The 15,345-nt window shown below is 33.2% G+C and overlaps 1 protein-coding gene across 3 annotated transcripts in view; it reads left to right on the forward strand.

Moving 5' to 3' along the window:
- The first annotated feature begins 2,979 nt into the window (after positions 1-2,979).
- LOC133182927 (apoptosis-stimulating of p53 protein 1-like) overlaps positions 2,980-15,345 on the forward strand; it is a 29,136-nt gene continuing 16,770 nt past the window's right edge. The window contains exons 1-4 of one of the 3 annotated variants that reach the window (XM_061317796.1): positions 2,980-3,214; positions 6,715-6,856; positions 8,377-8,802; positions 13,989-14,047. In XM_061317796.1, coding sequence (XP_061173780.1) covers positions 3,164-3,214; positions 6,715-6,856; positions 8,377-8,802; positions 13,989-14,047 — 678 coding nt within the window. In that variant the 5' untranslated portion in view covers positions 2,980-3,163. Of the gene's footprint in view, positions 3,215-4,676; positions 4,752-6,714; positions 6,857-8,376; positions 8,803-12,663; positions 12,995-13,988; positions 14,048-15,345 lie in introns of those variants that run through there. The other 2 variants (XM_061317797.1, XM_061317799.1) reach the window with 2 other exon arrangements.

A 15,345-nucleotide genomic window follows, 5' to 3' on the forward strand; every position in this document is an offset into this window, starting at 1 on the left:
GATACACCCCCTATGTTGGGCAAAGGTCATGAACACAAACCATGCATTCATTTCTCTTTATTTCCTTAACTTGCACACAAAAGAAAATTAACTGGTATTTGATGCTGTTTTATTTTAATATTACATATATTTTCTTTTGATCTTTTGATATAAAAATATTTATTCAAAATCGGGAAGCTACATTCACAAAATTTCATTTAGCACTCAAATCGACCATAGATTAACCATAAAAAAACTACCGGTAATTACATTCATGTAGCATCATATGCTTTTGCAGTACTGGAATGTTGTCTTAATTCAAAAAACTGTTGTAACATATATATATTGACGAGGTCTTCTATCTGTATGGTAATCATTTACCCAGTGTAAGATTTAGCTGTTAACCTGTTGATGTTGCATTTTTTTCAGGTTTCAGCTCATAATCTTTATGAAGAGCGGATGGATGCCAGAATAATCAAGATCCACTGTTATTAAACATGTTTTCTGTTTTCATATATGCAAGACTTTAGAGAATAGTGATGAAAAATGGACTGGAATTTAATTAAAGAGCTAAAAAATGAAAACCATGATGGATCTGTGATTCTTGTAGGTGTGCTATGAGAATTAGCAAAATGGTGAGTACTTAGTAAGTTTAAATCACATCTGACATATTAGTTTATCTATCCAGCAGTTTTAATTATACAGCATTTTATTAAAATTATCATTCTTTCTTCATGTGGATATATTTCAAAAGTAAATTATTAGGTCACACTAATGCATTTGTGACCAAGCGGCATATGCACAACCGTACCAACTGTATCATGTTATTAAATCTTTTTTTTTGTGCTGATGTGTGGGCTTATACTGAAAAACATTATTCTAGTACATATTATTTGAAAGAATAATGTACAGAAAAAAATATAGGCATACTCTAGGTAATTCCTATTCTGCAGAGGATGGAACATCAGTTGGAAAAATTATATGTAACCTGACATATCTGTGCTTTGATCCACTTGTTTAAAATTCTCTGATAAATCTTGGTGTTATGGGATGTTTGCAGCATCAAGGCTGGTAAATAGTGTGGAAACCCCACTGGTTAGTGATGCTGAGTGCATGTGCCCTATGATCATGTGATCCACCTACATCCTGTGGTGTTTTATGAAATATAATCTCCTAAATAAAATGTTATCAGTCATTGAACTCTTTGAAAACTTGAAAATTCCTAACACTATTTCCAATTCAGTTATTAAAAAGGGCTTGTAGCACTAGATCTGAATAGGAATAAGTGGATGGAAATTTAGTGTGTTGTTTATTAAAAAAAATCTTTTTTTGAAAATATGTGCTTTGTACCAAGAAAATCCTGATCTTTACCATTGAAGTATTTCCTTAGCTGTGTTTATAATCTATATTTTCAATCATTGGTCATCTATTGAAAGTAGCAAAAATTGTTCCTATTGTATCCCAACACAAACTTTCTCATGTTTCTTGACAAGGAAAAGGAAAATCTATTTGTTCACTAATAGCATGTAATTATAGTTTTAACTTTTAACTCACAATTACAGTGTGTATTTGTTTTCAATTTTTAAAGGGCAAATTTGTTTGAACTTTTTCACTTTGATTATGGGAGTCTTGTTATATATGTCCCAAATTGTAATCATTTCTGGATTGTGGGTGATTCCTTTGTTAAAATAATAGGCATTTGTACAATAACGAATGTTAAACTATGTGAAATGGGAGTTGGGGACCCATTTGAGGTATTTTGGTGGGCTCCACTGCTTTGAGATTTCACAAATCATTTTGTTACAGTTGAAATTCAAGAAATAAGAAGTTGAGAAAGAAGTTTGAGGAAGTCTTAACTCTTAAGTAAATAAAACATGACTGACTTGTCACAATTTGTTTATCCATGCAGTGATAATTCTTAGAATTATGCCTGTTTTATGGTAATCCTGTTGTTGTTACAACCTAACATTCATTTTTTAGTGATAGTCTAAAGGTTAATGATTTCATGAAGTGTAAGAACTAGGGAAATGTAATCCACATTATCCAAAGTTTGAAAAAATTTCAGATAAAATCTGACTTAAAACACTGGTTGAAAACACCAGCTAACCATTATAGGCTCAACCAGACCCTGAACAAGGTGACACATTCCAAAATACCTTTGGAATTGTTTTAACACCTTAATGAATTTAGATATCTAATTCTTGTGCATTGATACGCTTCAGAAGACATTGCCATAATTAAATGAAAGTTAAGTGCACCTAAAGAGATAGGCGAGTGTGTGTGCAGACATTTCCAAAGGTTAAGGTGACAGAGACTGAAGGGTTCAAGTAACTGAATTAAGTCTTGTGTAGGAAGACTAAAGCCGGCATAGGGACGTTTATACACTTTGAAGTATGTACATAACTCACCTGAGAGGTGAATGGGCTGAGACTGCATGTGACAACTTTACCCTATTTTCAATACACAAGTGACGAAGAAGGAAAAAATAGAGAGATTTATGCGTGATTTTAAATGAATTGTTTGTAGGATATAGATGACATTGTGTGTAATGGTGGAGCTGTTTTTGGACATGGAAAATTCTCTCTGAGGTGTCTTTTCATTCATTCTTTTGAAAAGTGCATATCTAAAGGATTACATAAGATTTTTTACATGTTTTTGTCTGTTATCAATTTAAATGTAAAGAGATATTTTAAATGCTTACCAGTGAGCCATTGATCTGAAGGTAAATGAAAACATTTCATTCAATTTAACAGGAAATTCTTGTAATTATGATAAAGACATCAACATCAGTGGTTTAATTTTTACAAGCCTGATACTTTATGAAGAAGTGAACTAGTCTGAGGACCAGAAAACTGTGTTCATTTATCTGCTTTATTGACACACTTGGATTCAGACACACCTGGATTTTTAATTTAGATACATAAATACAAAATGATAAAGGACTGTTAGTATAGCAATGTTTTTAATGAAAGGAAGTGTGAGTGAATATTTGGATTCGTCTGGAATACGACACACCTGTCCAGATCGGATCATTTGAGGGCGATGTCTGACCATTGCCGTCTGCTCTGGATGGACTGACGTCTGCTATGATGAAATGACAGTTCTCATGAGTGCATGACACTAAATCGCCAATAATCCCATATTTGTGTGAATACTGAGGTTTCACTACTGTTAGTTTTTTCGGATGTACTTTGCTGTTTTCTCAAAACCGGAATCTCCCAAAGATTCGAAGCATGTAAGTTGGCAGAATTTCATTTCATTTTGTACTTATTTCATAAGAAAGTTGTTGGAAACTTTCAGGTTTCTTATGCATGCCCATTTTCTGTTCCTTGAATATTGTCATGAAAGAAAAATGTGACAGTCATACTTCAGTTTGTCTGTGGTGACATTTGCACTTACATGAAATTTACAATTGTATTCTGAGGGAAACTTTACCTAGGGTAGCCTGATACTGTACCTACTATGTGTAATATGTCAAGTGGATTGCCCTAAATATAGAATTTATATATCAGGGTATTTGTTATTTGACCACTGTGTAATACTCATTAATAGAATTAGAACAGGTTTCAGATTAGGATTATCATTGTGTTAGTTTAGACTTTTTTCCACCATTAGTGTTTAACACTTTTTATAGATGGTCAGAGTATGTGGTCAGATTGTCGTGTCTTGTGTTTCTTTATCTTATAATATTGTACCTGGAGAATTTTCAGCTGCCATTATCAATGGTAAGGTGTATTAAAATAAAATGTTAAATTTTTGTCTATAAACAGGTTTGTAAGATTTGTAGACAGTTTGTTAGACACTCGGTTTTGTAACATCTTGTTACAAAATATATTCTTTTTTTTTTTCAAAGTTGTGATTCTTTTCATTTTGCATATTGTACATCATTACATTAAGAGATCCATATTCTTTGTTCCATATACAGGCAATCTCTACATGTCAAAACTGAAGGGGTCTCTGTAGACTAGGCCTCGGGTCTTAATGCACCTCTAAGCTGAAGATTAAATATATATACCTTGCATGGCCAAGGCAAAACATTTAATAACCTTATCTGTCTTGAAGTATAGAAAAAATAAGTCTAAAGTTTTCTATTTGATGAATTAAATTCAAACGGTTTGTTGTGCTCTTCATTAAACAGATTTAAGGTTTAAATTTTTAGATGTGAATCTCGTGACCGTGGGTGGGTTTGCCGAAAGTTCTCTTTATGTTGAGAATATACTTTATATATGCAGTTTTTCTTCCTTAAAAAGCTGTGGCATGATTCATTTAGTCTATATATATAAGACAATTATTTTGGGACACATTTTTTCTGTGATCACCATAGGTTATGCATTGTTGGCTCAGAAGGTAGTCTGCCATAAACACATGAACACAGGTGAACGAACTATTTATATTCCTGATGAAATTGGTGTATGTTAACATCTCTTCCCAGGTAAATTGGATACACTGACAAAGTACTTGATGTTTGGCATCAGTCACTGTGTTATGACCAGGCAAAGTATAATGTTAGTACATTAGTCACAACAGGCAGGTTTCTAGTCTCCAAGTATACATTACAGCACACAATTATTTACCCTTGAGAAAAAAAAGAACAGTGAAATGACCTTGTCAAGCAGTCAGGAATACATTTTTTCTTAATTTTTTTTTCAAAACTTGAAACAGCTGACTCAGGTGCACACTTTTCTTCCTCTGGGCTGTAATTCCTGTTTTAGGAGGTTGCCAGCAAATATGTAAGGATGGTTTTGATTGGGTTGTTTGTACCAAGTAATCAGGTATGTACTTTTCCTTGAAAGCTGATGGATTCTTATCAAGTTTTTCCCCATACAGTTTTGCTTTTCAAAAATTTTGGACCATATTTTGCAAAGCTTATTTGCAAATTGTATTTTCTTCAATTACTATTGCACTGTTTAAGGATTTTTTTTTTAAATATCATAATGTCGTAATAGGATACAATGAAAGCTGTGAAAGTTTTAACAATTTTACAAGGAGACAATATTTTTATAAAATACTTGTAAACGGAACTCCATTTTTATGGGCATATTTTGAACAAGTGGCAATGAATTTCTACCTAGTACAGTGTAACAACATTGTACTTCAATAATCAATTGGTTTACCTGTATCAAGGAAAAAAATGTCTTCAGCATACTTAACTCGACATTTTTTACAAAAGTTTTGGAGTTGCCAGGTGGCATTCAAGCAGTCCCAAATTATGCAGTGTCACCATTCTTGTTGTGCCTAGAAATTATGTCATTTATAAATAAATTTTTGTGGCTATGAATAGATGATTTAAATTGATTTCTGGTTACTCAGAATATAATGGTTTAATCATGAATGTATGAGAATGATTTTTTTTCTTCAAGTTTTGCCATATTTGAGAGAAAATGAAAGATAATTACCTACAGAAAAGCATAGTGGGAGAGTCTATTTCAGTGTATGAGGGAACCTTGATTTACAAGTTATACTTACAAGTTATAAATACAAATAACTTATCACTGCATAAATATTAAGGAGAAATAATCATGATTTTGGGGATTTTTTTTTTATTTGGGGCCAAGCTTGTCTTAAACCAAAAGTCAATTTAATGAATTTCTGAATTGTACATATTCTACATAATGTGTACTGTTTTTATCAATCTTAAACTGAATATAGTTTATGACAATGTTAAAAGAAAAAAAAAACTACCTACAGTGTTATCTGGCAGTATGTCATAGATTTTGTCAGCACCATAAATATTTGCTTACCTGAGTTATTTGTTGGTGCAAGTGTTACATCACACCTGTAAATATTTACCTGTCCACAATATGACAGGTGTTATGGTCACTACATGAGCCAATCATCTTGTGAACATGCAGATTACATGATAGAATCAGCTTAATGTAGGAGCTAATTAATTACATCTCAGAAAATACCTGCTGGTGTAGGGGAATTGATGACACGTTGCAGGCATGCAGGGGAAATTGTAATTGCATGAAAACTGCACATTTAATTCATAAGGGTGAGGAATTTGCTCATGTATCACCTCCCATACTTTATACAGGGTCCCATGTCCTTCGAGACAATTTTGTTTAATTCATTAAAATCTGCATATATTCTTTTAACTGGATTCATTTTCAAGAAATGTTTGTGTAGTGCATATCCTTGTAAATCCTAAGATGAGAAATGATGATAAAGTGGTTCATTGAAAATTTAAAAAAAAAAAAAAAAAAAAGCATAATCAAGCATGTTCATTCAAGTTGAGTTTTTATATGCATTGTTGTCAGAATGAAAAATGAGAAACAAAAAAAAAAAACATTTAAATGGTATTTTAATTGGCAAATCTTTAAAGTGATATGTAAGGAATGATTAACAAACCTCTGTGACTCACAAGTCATTATTCATTGTTGTTCTAATAGAATTTCTTTGTTTCTAGTGACTATCATTGTATTTTGTAGCAACATATGCCTTACATGAACACTTTTCTGTCATATTCTTTATTTCTGTATTTCATGCTCTGTCAAGTTTAACTATCAAGATCTTGCATGGAACAGGAGTTATGTCCCTTTTAGCACATTCTACAGAGACTTCTAAATTAATTGATCACTTGAATTTTTTTCAGTGAACAAACAAGTGTAATGCTATCACAATCACATCTCTGAAATGCTGATGAAAAAATTGTCCTTTATGAAATATATCTTATTAACTTTGTAATAAAGCATAATATAATACCTTTCTACTTTCTTTTATTATTCTTTACAGATTATATTGAAAGTATACCGTGGTGATGACTTGGAAAAGTGCTTTGAAGTCCCCATTACCCCAGAAACTATCTGCCAGGATGTGGTAGCCTGTGTCTCCTCGGAGGAGGGTAGTTATCTGACCCAGCAATGGCAGGGACAAGGTTAATACCTCATTTTCTTGTGTTTCTTTGGTCCTTTATTAAGTCTGGATGTATTTGTTAATTATAATGTACCAATAATTTTGAGTTAGTAGAAGTATATTTCATGCCCTGTGTGTGTGTGTGGCTTTTTTTTCAAATGTGAATAGAATTTGAAAGGTTACATTTTTTTCAGTACCTCTTTTTATGCTCTTAATTAGGGCCCCGCTCTGCGGGCGCCCAATAGTGATCAGTCTGTCCGTCCATCCTTCCGTCCGTCTGTCCGTATGAGATCTCTTGTCCGGAGCATATCTTTTCTCTTCTTGGCCCAATCTGGCTCATACTTCATCCACAGAGTGTCTTTGGGTAAAGGATGTGCAGTGACCTTGAACCATGTTTCTAGGTCTAAGGTTAAGGTCATGGCAGAATTATATGAAAAATCCTTGTTCGGAGCATATTTTCTCACCTCTTGGTCCAATGTGGCTCATACTTCACTCACAGAGTGCCACTGGTCAATGGATACGCAGTGACCTTGAAGTTTCTAGGTCAAGGGTCAAGGTCAAAAATAGCCTCTCTGTTTAAAAATTTTGTTCGGTGCATAATTTCTTTCCCTTAAGTCCAGTCAGCCTCAAACTTTACCAATTGACTTAGTGTATGGAACATTTGTGATTTTCCTTCATATTTTGATAGAAGATATGCAACAATTTGCATAGAGGATATGCAACATTCGTGACTTTTTTTTACCTTTTTTTAATAGAGGGTATGGAGCACTCGTGATTTTCGTGCCATTTTTTATCATAACAAGGATGACATAGAAGCCCTTTAGACTCGAACAACACATCCCTTAATAGTACACAGATGTTCCTCTTCAAAATAAACCCTTTTCAGCTACCTTACATTTTCATGTTCGTTGCAGAAAGCAGGGCCCTTTGAGATGGCCACCATCTCAATGATATCTAGTTAATCTTATTTATCTATTATTGAATTTTACCCAATAAAACTGAGGTGGGATGTGTAGATTTGCTCCTCAAGTTTCAAGAATTTCTTCCCAAAACTCTAAAATGACAACAGTGCAGTTTAGTACTGAAGTATATATCTTGTAGAAGAAATATTCTGAAAAAAAAAATTTTGATCATAATTAAATAACTATTAAATTTCAGTGTTTAGCAAGAATATGCATAGTATTTTAAGATCTGCAAGCAATGAAATTTCTAAGTGATGAAAGCTGTTGAATTATTTATTTATGCTGCACCACACAGTTGCTTTCAGCCCTTATGTTGTTGACTTAGAAATTAAATCCTATTTGGTAGGAATGCAAGATATCCGTATGATTGTGTAGACTGTTCAGATTTAACAAAAGCTGTTACTACATTTTTTGGCTGTGATCTTTTTGATACCTGAGAGTTAAGCAGAAATTTTCAAGCTCAATTAAGTATAGGGAAAATGCTCAGATTTCTTTGTGGCAAGTGTTATTGTTAAGGAGCCATGAGAATAAGGATAAAAGATGTATGAATATTTAATAAAGGAAATTTTTTACATTGTAGAGAAAGCTTTGGACCCCCATGAAAATCTGCATGCCATATTGAGAGGATGGGACAATTTTCGAGAAGAAGTCAGATTTATCGTCCGAGAACCGCTTCCTCCTGCCATTCCACCATACCCCTCAGAGGAACGTTTAAATCCTTACCCTCATGAGCCTTATCCCCACCCAGGGGAGATAACCCAGTATCCAGCCTCCCATCCTTATGATTATGAGAGCCCACATGTACATTCACCTCAAAATAATCAACATATAGTACATATAAGTGATGTAAATGGCTACATTAGTGAAGCGGGGGCATACTCTGATTCAGAAATACCTCAAAGGTGGAACCTGGGTGGGGATCGTTCTGTATATGACAGGTGGGCAGTTCCTGTTACCCTCCACAGTGGGGCAAGCAGTGATACTCTGACACCAGAGGAGAATCATGGTATGTGCAGAAAAATCTGTATTTTAATTTTTTGTACCACAGCTATTGTTCTTTACTGTGCAAGCTTCCAAAAAGAGTTATTTCCCTTTGTAGAGGTTAGTTCACCCCAAAAATGAATGCCATAATTTCAATAGTTCTCATATAATTTTTTTTAAAGCTACCATACAAAGAGCAAGTTTTTTGCAGTTGTATTTGAAAGGAAATTGTTAAAAAAAAGATGTGGTTTAATGGGCAATTGCGATATATAATTGGACAATTACTTATCTCCCATTAGATCAATATAAAGTCTCCCATATCATACTGAGCACACTAAACGATCTTGGACTTGTGAAATCACTTCTATCCTGCCTTTTGAAGTACCCTCTCTCTGATCTAAGTTTTTCTCACCCTTATTTTGAAGTACGGTCTTGGCATGAAAATGTGCTAATGGATGAACATTCAAACAGACCAAGTTGACCAAGAACGAAGCATAACCTAACTCTCATATCTATTTTACTCTCATTAAAATGTGATAAATGTGGACCTGTTGAGTATTAACAGGTTTTTCACGGGAGGGTATCCCGTGTGAATTTCTTACCTGGGAGACGTAATTATTTCGGTTAGATATGGAAGTCTCTGTTCTGGCCTTCTTTATAAGTGTTGAGGAATGCAGAATTCATATGACTTTGAGATATGGCAGATGAAATATGTTATCAAAGTTATAAAAGAGTCTGTCCTTCAATGATAACATCAGTAAATTTATTATTAATAAAAAAAAAAAAATCTCTGTTTTCATTTAGTAGATCAGACCTTTCTTATTGTGCAAAGTTAAAAAGTTTTTTTTTTATGGATTTTGCAAATTAAAACTTTCAGTTCATAAAGAATAGATTTTAATTTCTTATGAAGTGAAGGTACAGAAAGGCATTAAATTAATTTGTTGTTAGCTATCAAAGGTTTAAAGTTCACACATACAGATCATATAATAAAATTTTCCATTGCATTGAAGAAAGATGTAGTGCTTTCCGAGGTTGTTTACTGAAAGTATAGATAATGTATAGAAAAGTAATATAATACATAGGTCTAAGGTGACTAAAGGTACAAGGAATTTGCATTTAAAATATTTAGTTAATTGAGATGTCAGAAGTTCATGCATTTATCATTCATATTTAACATTCATTTTTTTTTTTTTTTTTTTTTCATTTCACTGGTACCTGTTTCATTGCATTGTAGTTTGAAAAAGATTTAATTCATGTGAAGAAAGCATTAAAAACTGAAAAATATGCGGAATCATGGTTTAATGTCATTAATATCAGGTACCCCCTGTTTGGACTGACGATCACAGATAACATCAGATCACGAAAAGTCGCAAATATTTAATCGCCATCAAATTACGTGCAGTAAGAGTATTTGAACCATTTGTACAAAATTCTATTTTTACGTCAATCCATAAGGAGCACTGGATCATTCCACAAAATCATGATACGTATCAACATTTTAATTTCTTTTAAATTCTGAATACCTGACATTATATGAAATAAAGATCAAGTTTTCAAAAGAAAAGTTATATCTCCTGGTTAAGTGTCCAGGGTATAAAGTCATGTTCAACTCGAGCAAAATGTTTTTTTTTGAATTTGGAGGAATGAAAATCTATTTTGAGATAGGTATATATCATTTTCCAAGGTCAGAGATTTCTTTTCAGGCGATGGTATTTAATCATTTTAGATGACATGGTATTGAATTCTGCTTTATAACTTACCACCTAATAACAGAGTTTTAATATATGTGCAGGCAAAAAACTTGCTTCTTAATTTGGGATATATGAATTGATTTTTTTTTTCAAATCAATATTTGAAAAAGGAGCCCTGTGGATATTGTCAGAATTACTATTGGATATTGGGAAAAATATTACATCACCGATAGGTAAATTTCTGTCAGGTTGATTTATAAGAACTGTGATAAATAGAATGCTCCTCTGCTAAAAAATTTTCTTTTATTTTATCATAAATATGATGGTATTTTATAATAGCAAAATATTGATGTCAGTGTTATAATTCTGACAAATAAATGTTGAATCAATAGTTTTATCAGATTACTTCATTATCAATTATTTCTTGAAATTTTATGAAATTTTTAATTATCAAATTATTTATGAAGATGTATCGGTAAATAAACATAACTTTGGTGTAAAAAAAAAAGAAAAAAAAGAATACTCCCTAATTTTGTTGTCAGTAAATGTGAGATTATTTTTTCTATATAGATCCCACTGTCTACATGGTGTAAGTGATGTATTTGGTTTCAAAATAATTGACAAATGATCTTTTTATTTACAAGTCAAAAGAAAATATGGAGTAACCAATAATTGACTTGACTGAAGTGTTTACGCTAAGAACACTTTCCTCCTTATTTAGATCAAGTGGTTGATTATTTTTTGTTTCATTTTTAGCTTTCAGATGCACCTGTTTTAAACTGGTAAAAATATCATTATTAATGGTGTAATTCAAATTTTCTGACTCAAGCTTTAATGGATTGTTCATTCATTGTAATTGATGTATACTCCACTGTAGGTATGTTTTAAGTGTAGCTATTCCACTTTTGCTTAGAGTTTGTAAATAGTGATTTAAGTGCATTTTTATTGTCCTGTTGTACAGCCCTTTAGAAAATTAGACCTACCATTAAAACAGGATTTACCCTGGGCTGGGAGATTCCTAATGTGATAAAAGATATTTTGTAGCCCTTTACACTGAGAATTTTAGTGGAGAGTATTCAAATTAATTTAAGAAATATTGAAAACTTGTCAAGAAATACAGAATTAATCTGTCACATCGATATGTTATGGTTGTGTATTTGAAAATTCGAAAAGACATTTTTTTTCCAGAGATTCTATGGGATTTGTTTTAGCATAGCATTGTGAAAATACCCTGGATATTTGATCAGAAGTATAATATATATATATATATATAAAAGATACCACTTATCCTTAGAACTACCTACTCGGGACTGGCGACTAAGACAATAATTGGAATGTGGGAAGCTTTTTTCTCGTGAAACTGTTTTTGTCTATGTGTTGATGTTTGGCAATACCTGGTAGAACTGTTGACAAATTGTCAGATGTTCAGCTGATAACAATCGGTAGGGAGTGTGGTGAAAGGATTTACCTGGACCCTAAGTTTAGTCATCAACAGAGCAAGATCTAGGGATTAATGCGTAACTGTTTTGACTAAATGACCACTGACCATTTGATCTGTCGGCCAGAAAATAACCTAAATCTTTGTTGGGAAGTGGCTATGAATATAATCATAAACAGGCCCTCTATTGTTGAGTAGCTATTTGTAATTCCGAATATAAAAATTTTAATTGTGTTTGTTTGTGTGTCAAAGGGTTAGGAATTTTGGTGAAAATCGATCAACAGGGTTGGTGTATGTGGACATTAAGTTTGGGCTCAGGAATTTTGTGAACAGTTAAATTGATTTTTGTCACCAGAGGAGTGTGGATTTTTTTTTAGAGCTGATGGTTCTTGTCTGGGTAATTTTGGCAAACTCTACATCAATACCTTGTGTTGAAATTCATGTTGATGACCAATTATTCCGATGACAGAAATCTCTAGGATAAGGAGTGGCTGAATTGTCTGAAAATTCCAAGGATCCGGGATCTGATTAACATTGATTGACAGTAGGGATAGAAGAGAAGAGCTTCTGTGTGGAATGTGCTTGATTTACTGTATCTGCTGGAATTGGTATGTGGTTTAAATTAAACCACAACAACAGTTTGTCAGACTTTGAGTGGGGGCAAGTGCACTTGATGTGACTGGAGTGTTTATGGACTTGTGGACCTTTATTTTGACTGGTCCCCATCACCGCAACAGGTAGATCTAAACATTTGCTGCAGTGTATGTGTTGGGGAATGTAGAATTGTGGACTAGATCGTTCAAGTTTTGGAACAGTACCAAGTGATTGTTTGTTAAACCCTGTAATATCTGATAAAAAGTTCCATAGGGTGCATTTACTTCGCTGTCAATACCAATCCGCTTGATATTTCATACTGCAAGCGATTTATGATACATTGTGGAATCTTTCAATTTATTTCAAAGGATAAGTGAGAAGTGTAGATTTCAAGTGATGTGTAGATAGAATGTGCCGTAGATTTTTATTCAGTGGATAAAATTTGATTTTTTTATGTGTGGAATGAAAACCTTGAAGAAATAAAATGAGAGCAGGTAAGAATCTTGAGATTTATCTTCCAAGGTGACACGATAAATACCTGTCATTTTAAAAGCAAACAGGGTATAGCTACAGATCAGATTTTGTGTTGTATAGATAGAAATGCCATACTACTCGTGAATGAATATATTCACCCATATCTGTTTGATTTGAGGATATTAAATACCTTTGACTTGTAAAAGAAGAGGTTTTCAGAGGTTTGTAGAGAGATGGTTTTGTAAATGTTTTTTATGTTTTATGGGCATTTATCAGAAACCTTTATCTCTGCAAGGTTATATGAATTGAAGGCAATAAAAATATACCAGGATAAGCTAATACCGAGGGTCTTTCTTTTGATAAAGGGGATTACATGTAGATAAAAATCTGATAAATTCTATTACGACTTTGGCTTGTTCCATGGAAATAGAACAAGGGAATTATGGGTGATGATGAGTGATGGACAGCGATTGAATATTTCTTTGATGTCTCAGTCATAAATTTGTAATTCTGCAGGTAAACCTCTTGTTAAATCAGTAATGTTATGTAGGAAAGTGTAGGACATTTGTGACCCCAGGGTCCCTCAGACCCACTAAAGAGACACCCTGGGTGCTAAATCTGTTAGGGTCAAAGTCACTAGTAAGGTATCTAGGGTCATTTATTAGTTGTGTTTTCTTTCGGATTGGATGGAGGTCCTAACTTTCTCTCAAGGAGACTGGGTCATTAAAGTAACTGCGTATTATGATCAGGAAGAGCTACGCCAATGGAAGCATTTAATGGGTGAAAAAATAAGATAATTGATGCACCATCTTTGAACTTTATTTATCATCCTTTGCAGATAATACCTCTGTTTTTTAACGTAGCTAATTTGATGTTGGGTTCATTTTCAAAACATGTTTTTGTGCTCTGGATTTTTTTTTTTACACAGCGAGGGAGGTTGAATGTGTTTACCTGAGCTGCTTGATGTAATTTGTGCTTGTTATTTTTACGGAAATCTTAATTTGTATTTTCCAGGTCAGAGAGCGCACCAGAGAAACGGAGATGGAGAAATAGTACCTTCGCCTGTCAATGGGGTAGGTAGTGCAGTTTTATTTTATACAGAACAATAGATGGGACGGGGCAACTGTAAGAGAGATTTAACTTTGTTATAATTACACTTTTATATCTGATTTTGACATGCACAAAAGAGGTATATTTGCAATGCAAAAAGGTGCACGATCAGTTTCAATTTTGCAATGATCAGTTTGCTTTCTTGCATGTCAGAATAAATTTTTGAGTAGATGTTGGAGAAATAACTGTACAATTATTCTCTTTTAAATGCTGGCATGCATTATCATATGTTAATTAAATGGAAAAAATTAATGCATCCAAGCAATAGATGATTAAATTTCTGTTATGAGGAGTAATGGCTTCATGATTTGATTTAATTCACCATGATAAGATGCGTTTGGGTGGGATATTTATAAAAATTATGTTTAATGAGAAAAAAACACTAGAAGCTAATCGTAGTGTGATTTATAGGGAGTTACTGACAAGGAAGTGATTCGTGATCTCTGACATTTATGGCCACCTGACAAATGAATGAAATTTGTTGTCACGTTTGGTATGTTACAGATACATGTACAAATCTTGTTCAATTTTTAAAAAAGATCGTTTGATCACATTCAAGAACCTTTAGGATAAAGATGTTGGTGTTCAGGAGTTTTCATCGTATGGTATGTGAGGTTATGTATATTCCTTACCATTGCAAGATGGGTTTTTTTTGTTTCAATGAATTTAGGCCCTTGAAGATACATTGTACCATAGTTACAGGTTTTTTAAGGTCTGGATTTCAAAAAAAATTTTTTTTACAATATATAGAATAGATTTCTTAATGTCGTATTTAATGAATTATTATTCTTCATTAAGCTTTTTTTTTGTCTTTGCAAGCACAATCGTATCCATGAGGTAAAGTTTGTCAATTAGCCTTATAGCAAAGTTCATTAATCTTCATTTCCCATATAAACTCCTTTTAATGAAGTGCTGGCCATTAATGAATCCATAGCCCCAGCATGATTCACTTTCCTACAATAGTGGCACCAACTGAGTCCATCTTGTTGGAGGGTGCTAGAAATTGAGCTGATTGGGTATGTGTAATGGAGGGATGATTCATGTGGAACACATCCCAGGGAGACATTGTGACAAAAGGATAGGAGGAATTCAATTTAACAAGCTACAGGTCATTGATTCCCTGAATAAGTGCTTCATGAGTTGCTCTGACGAGTTTTAATTAACACTGAAAGCTTTTGGCCTGTATTGAAAAGATTGTGAAAAAAAGTTACAATATGTATTGAAGGATTTACAAGGATTGGGTACAAGGGTCATCATTTTT

Source organism: Saccostrea echinata, unplaced genomic scaffold, assembly GCF_033153115.1.
Source record: "Saccostrea echinata isolate AGI-Se365-2 ecotype Australia unplaced genomic scaffold, CSIRO_AGI_Sech_v1 ptg000009l, whole genome shotgun sequence".
In the NCBI taxonomy this organism is placed as follows: domain Eukaryota; kingdom Metazoa; phylum Mollusca; class Bivalvia; order Ostreida; family Ostreidae; genus Saccostrea; species Saccostrea echinata.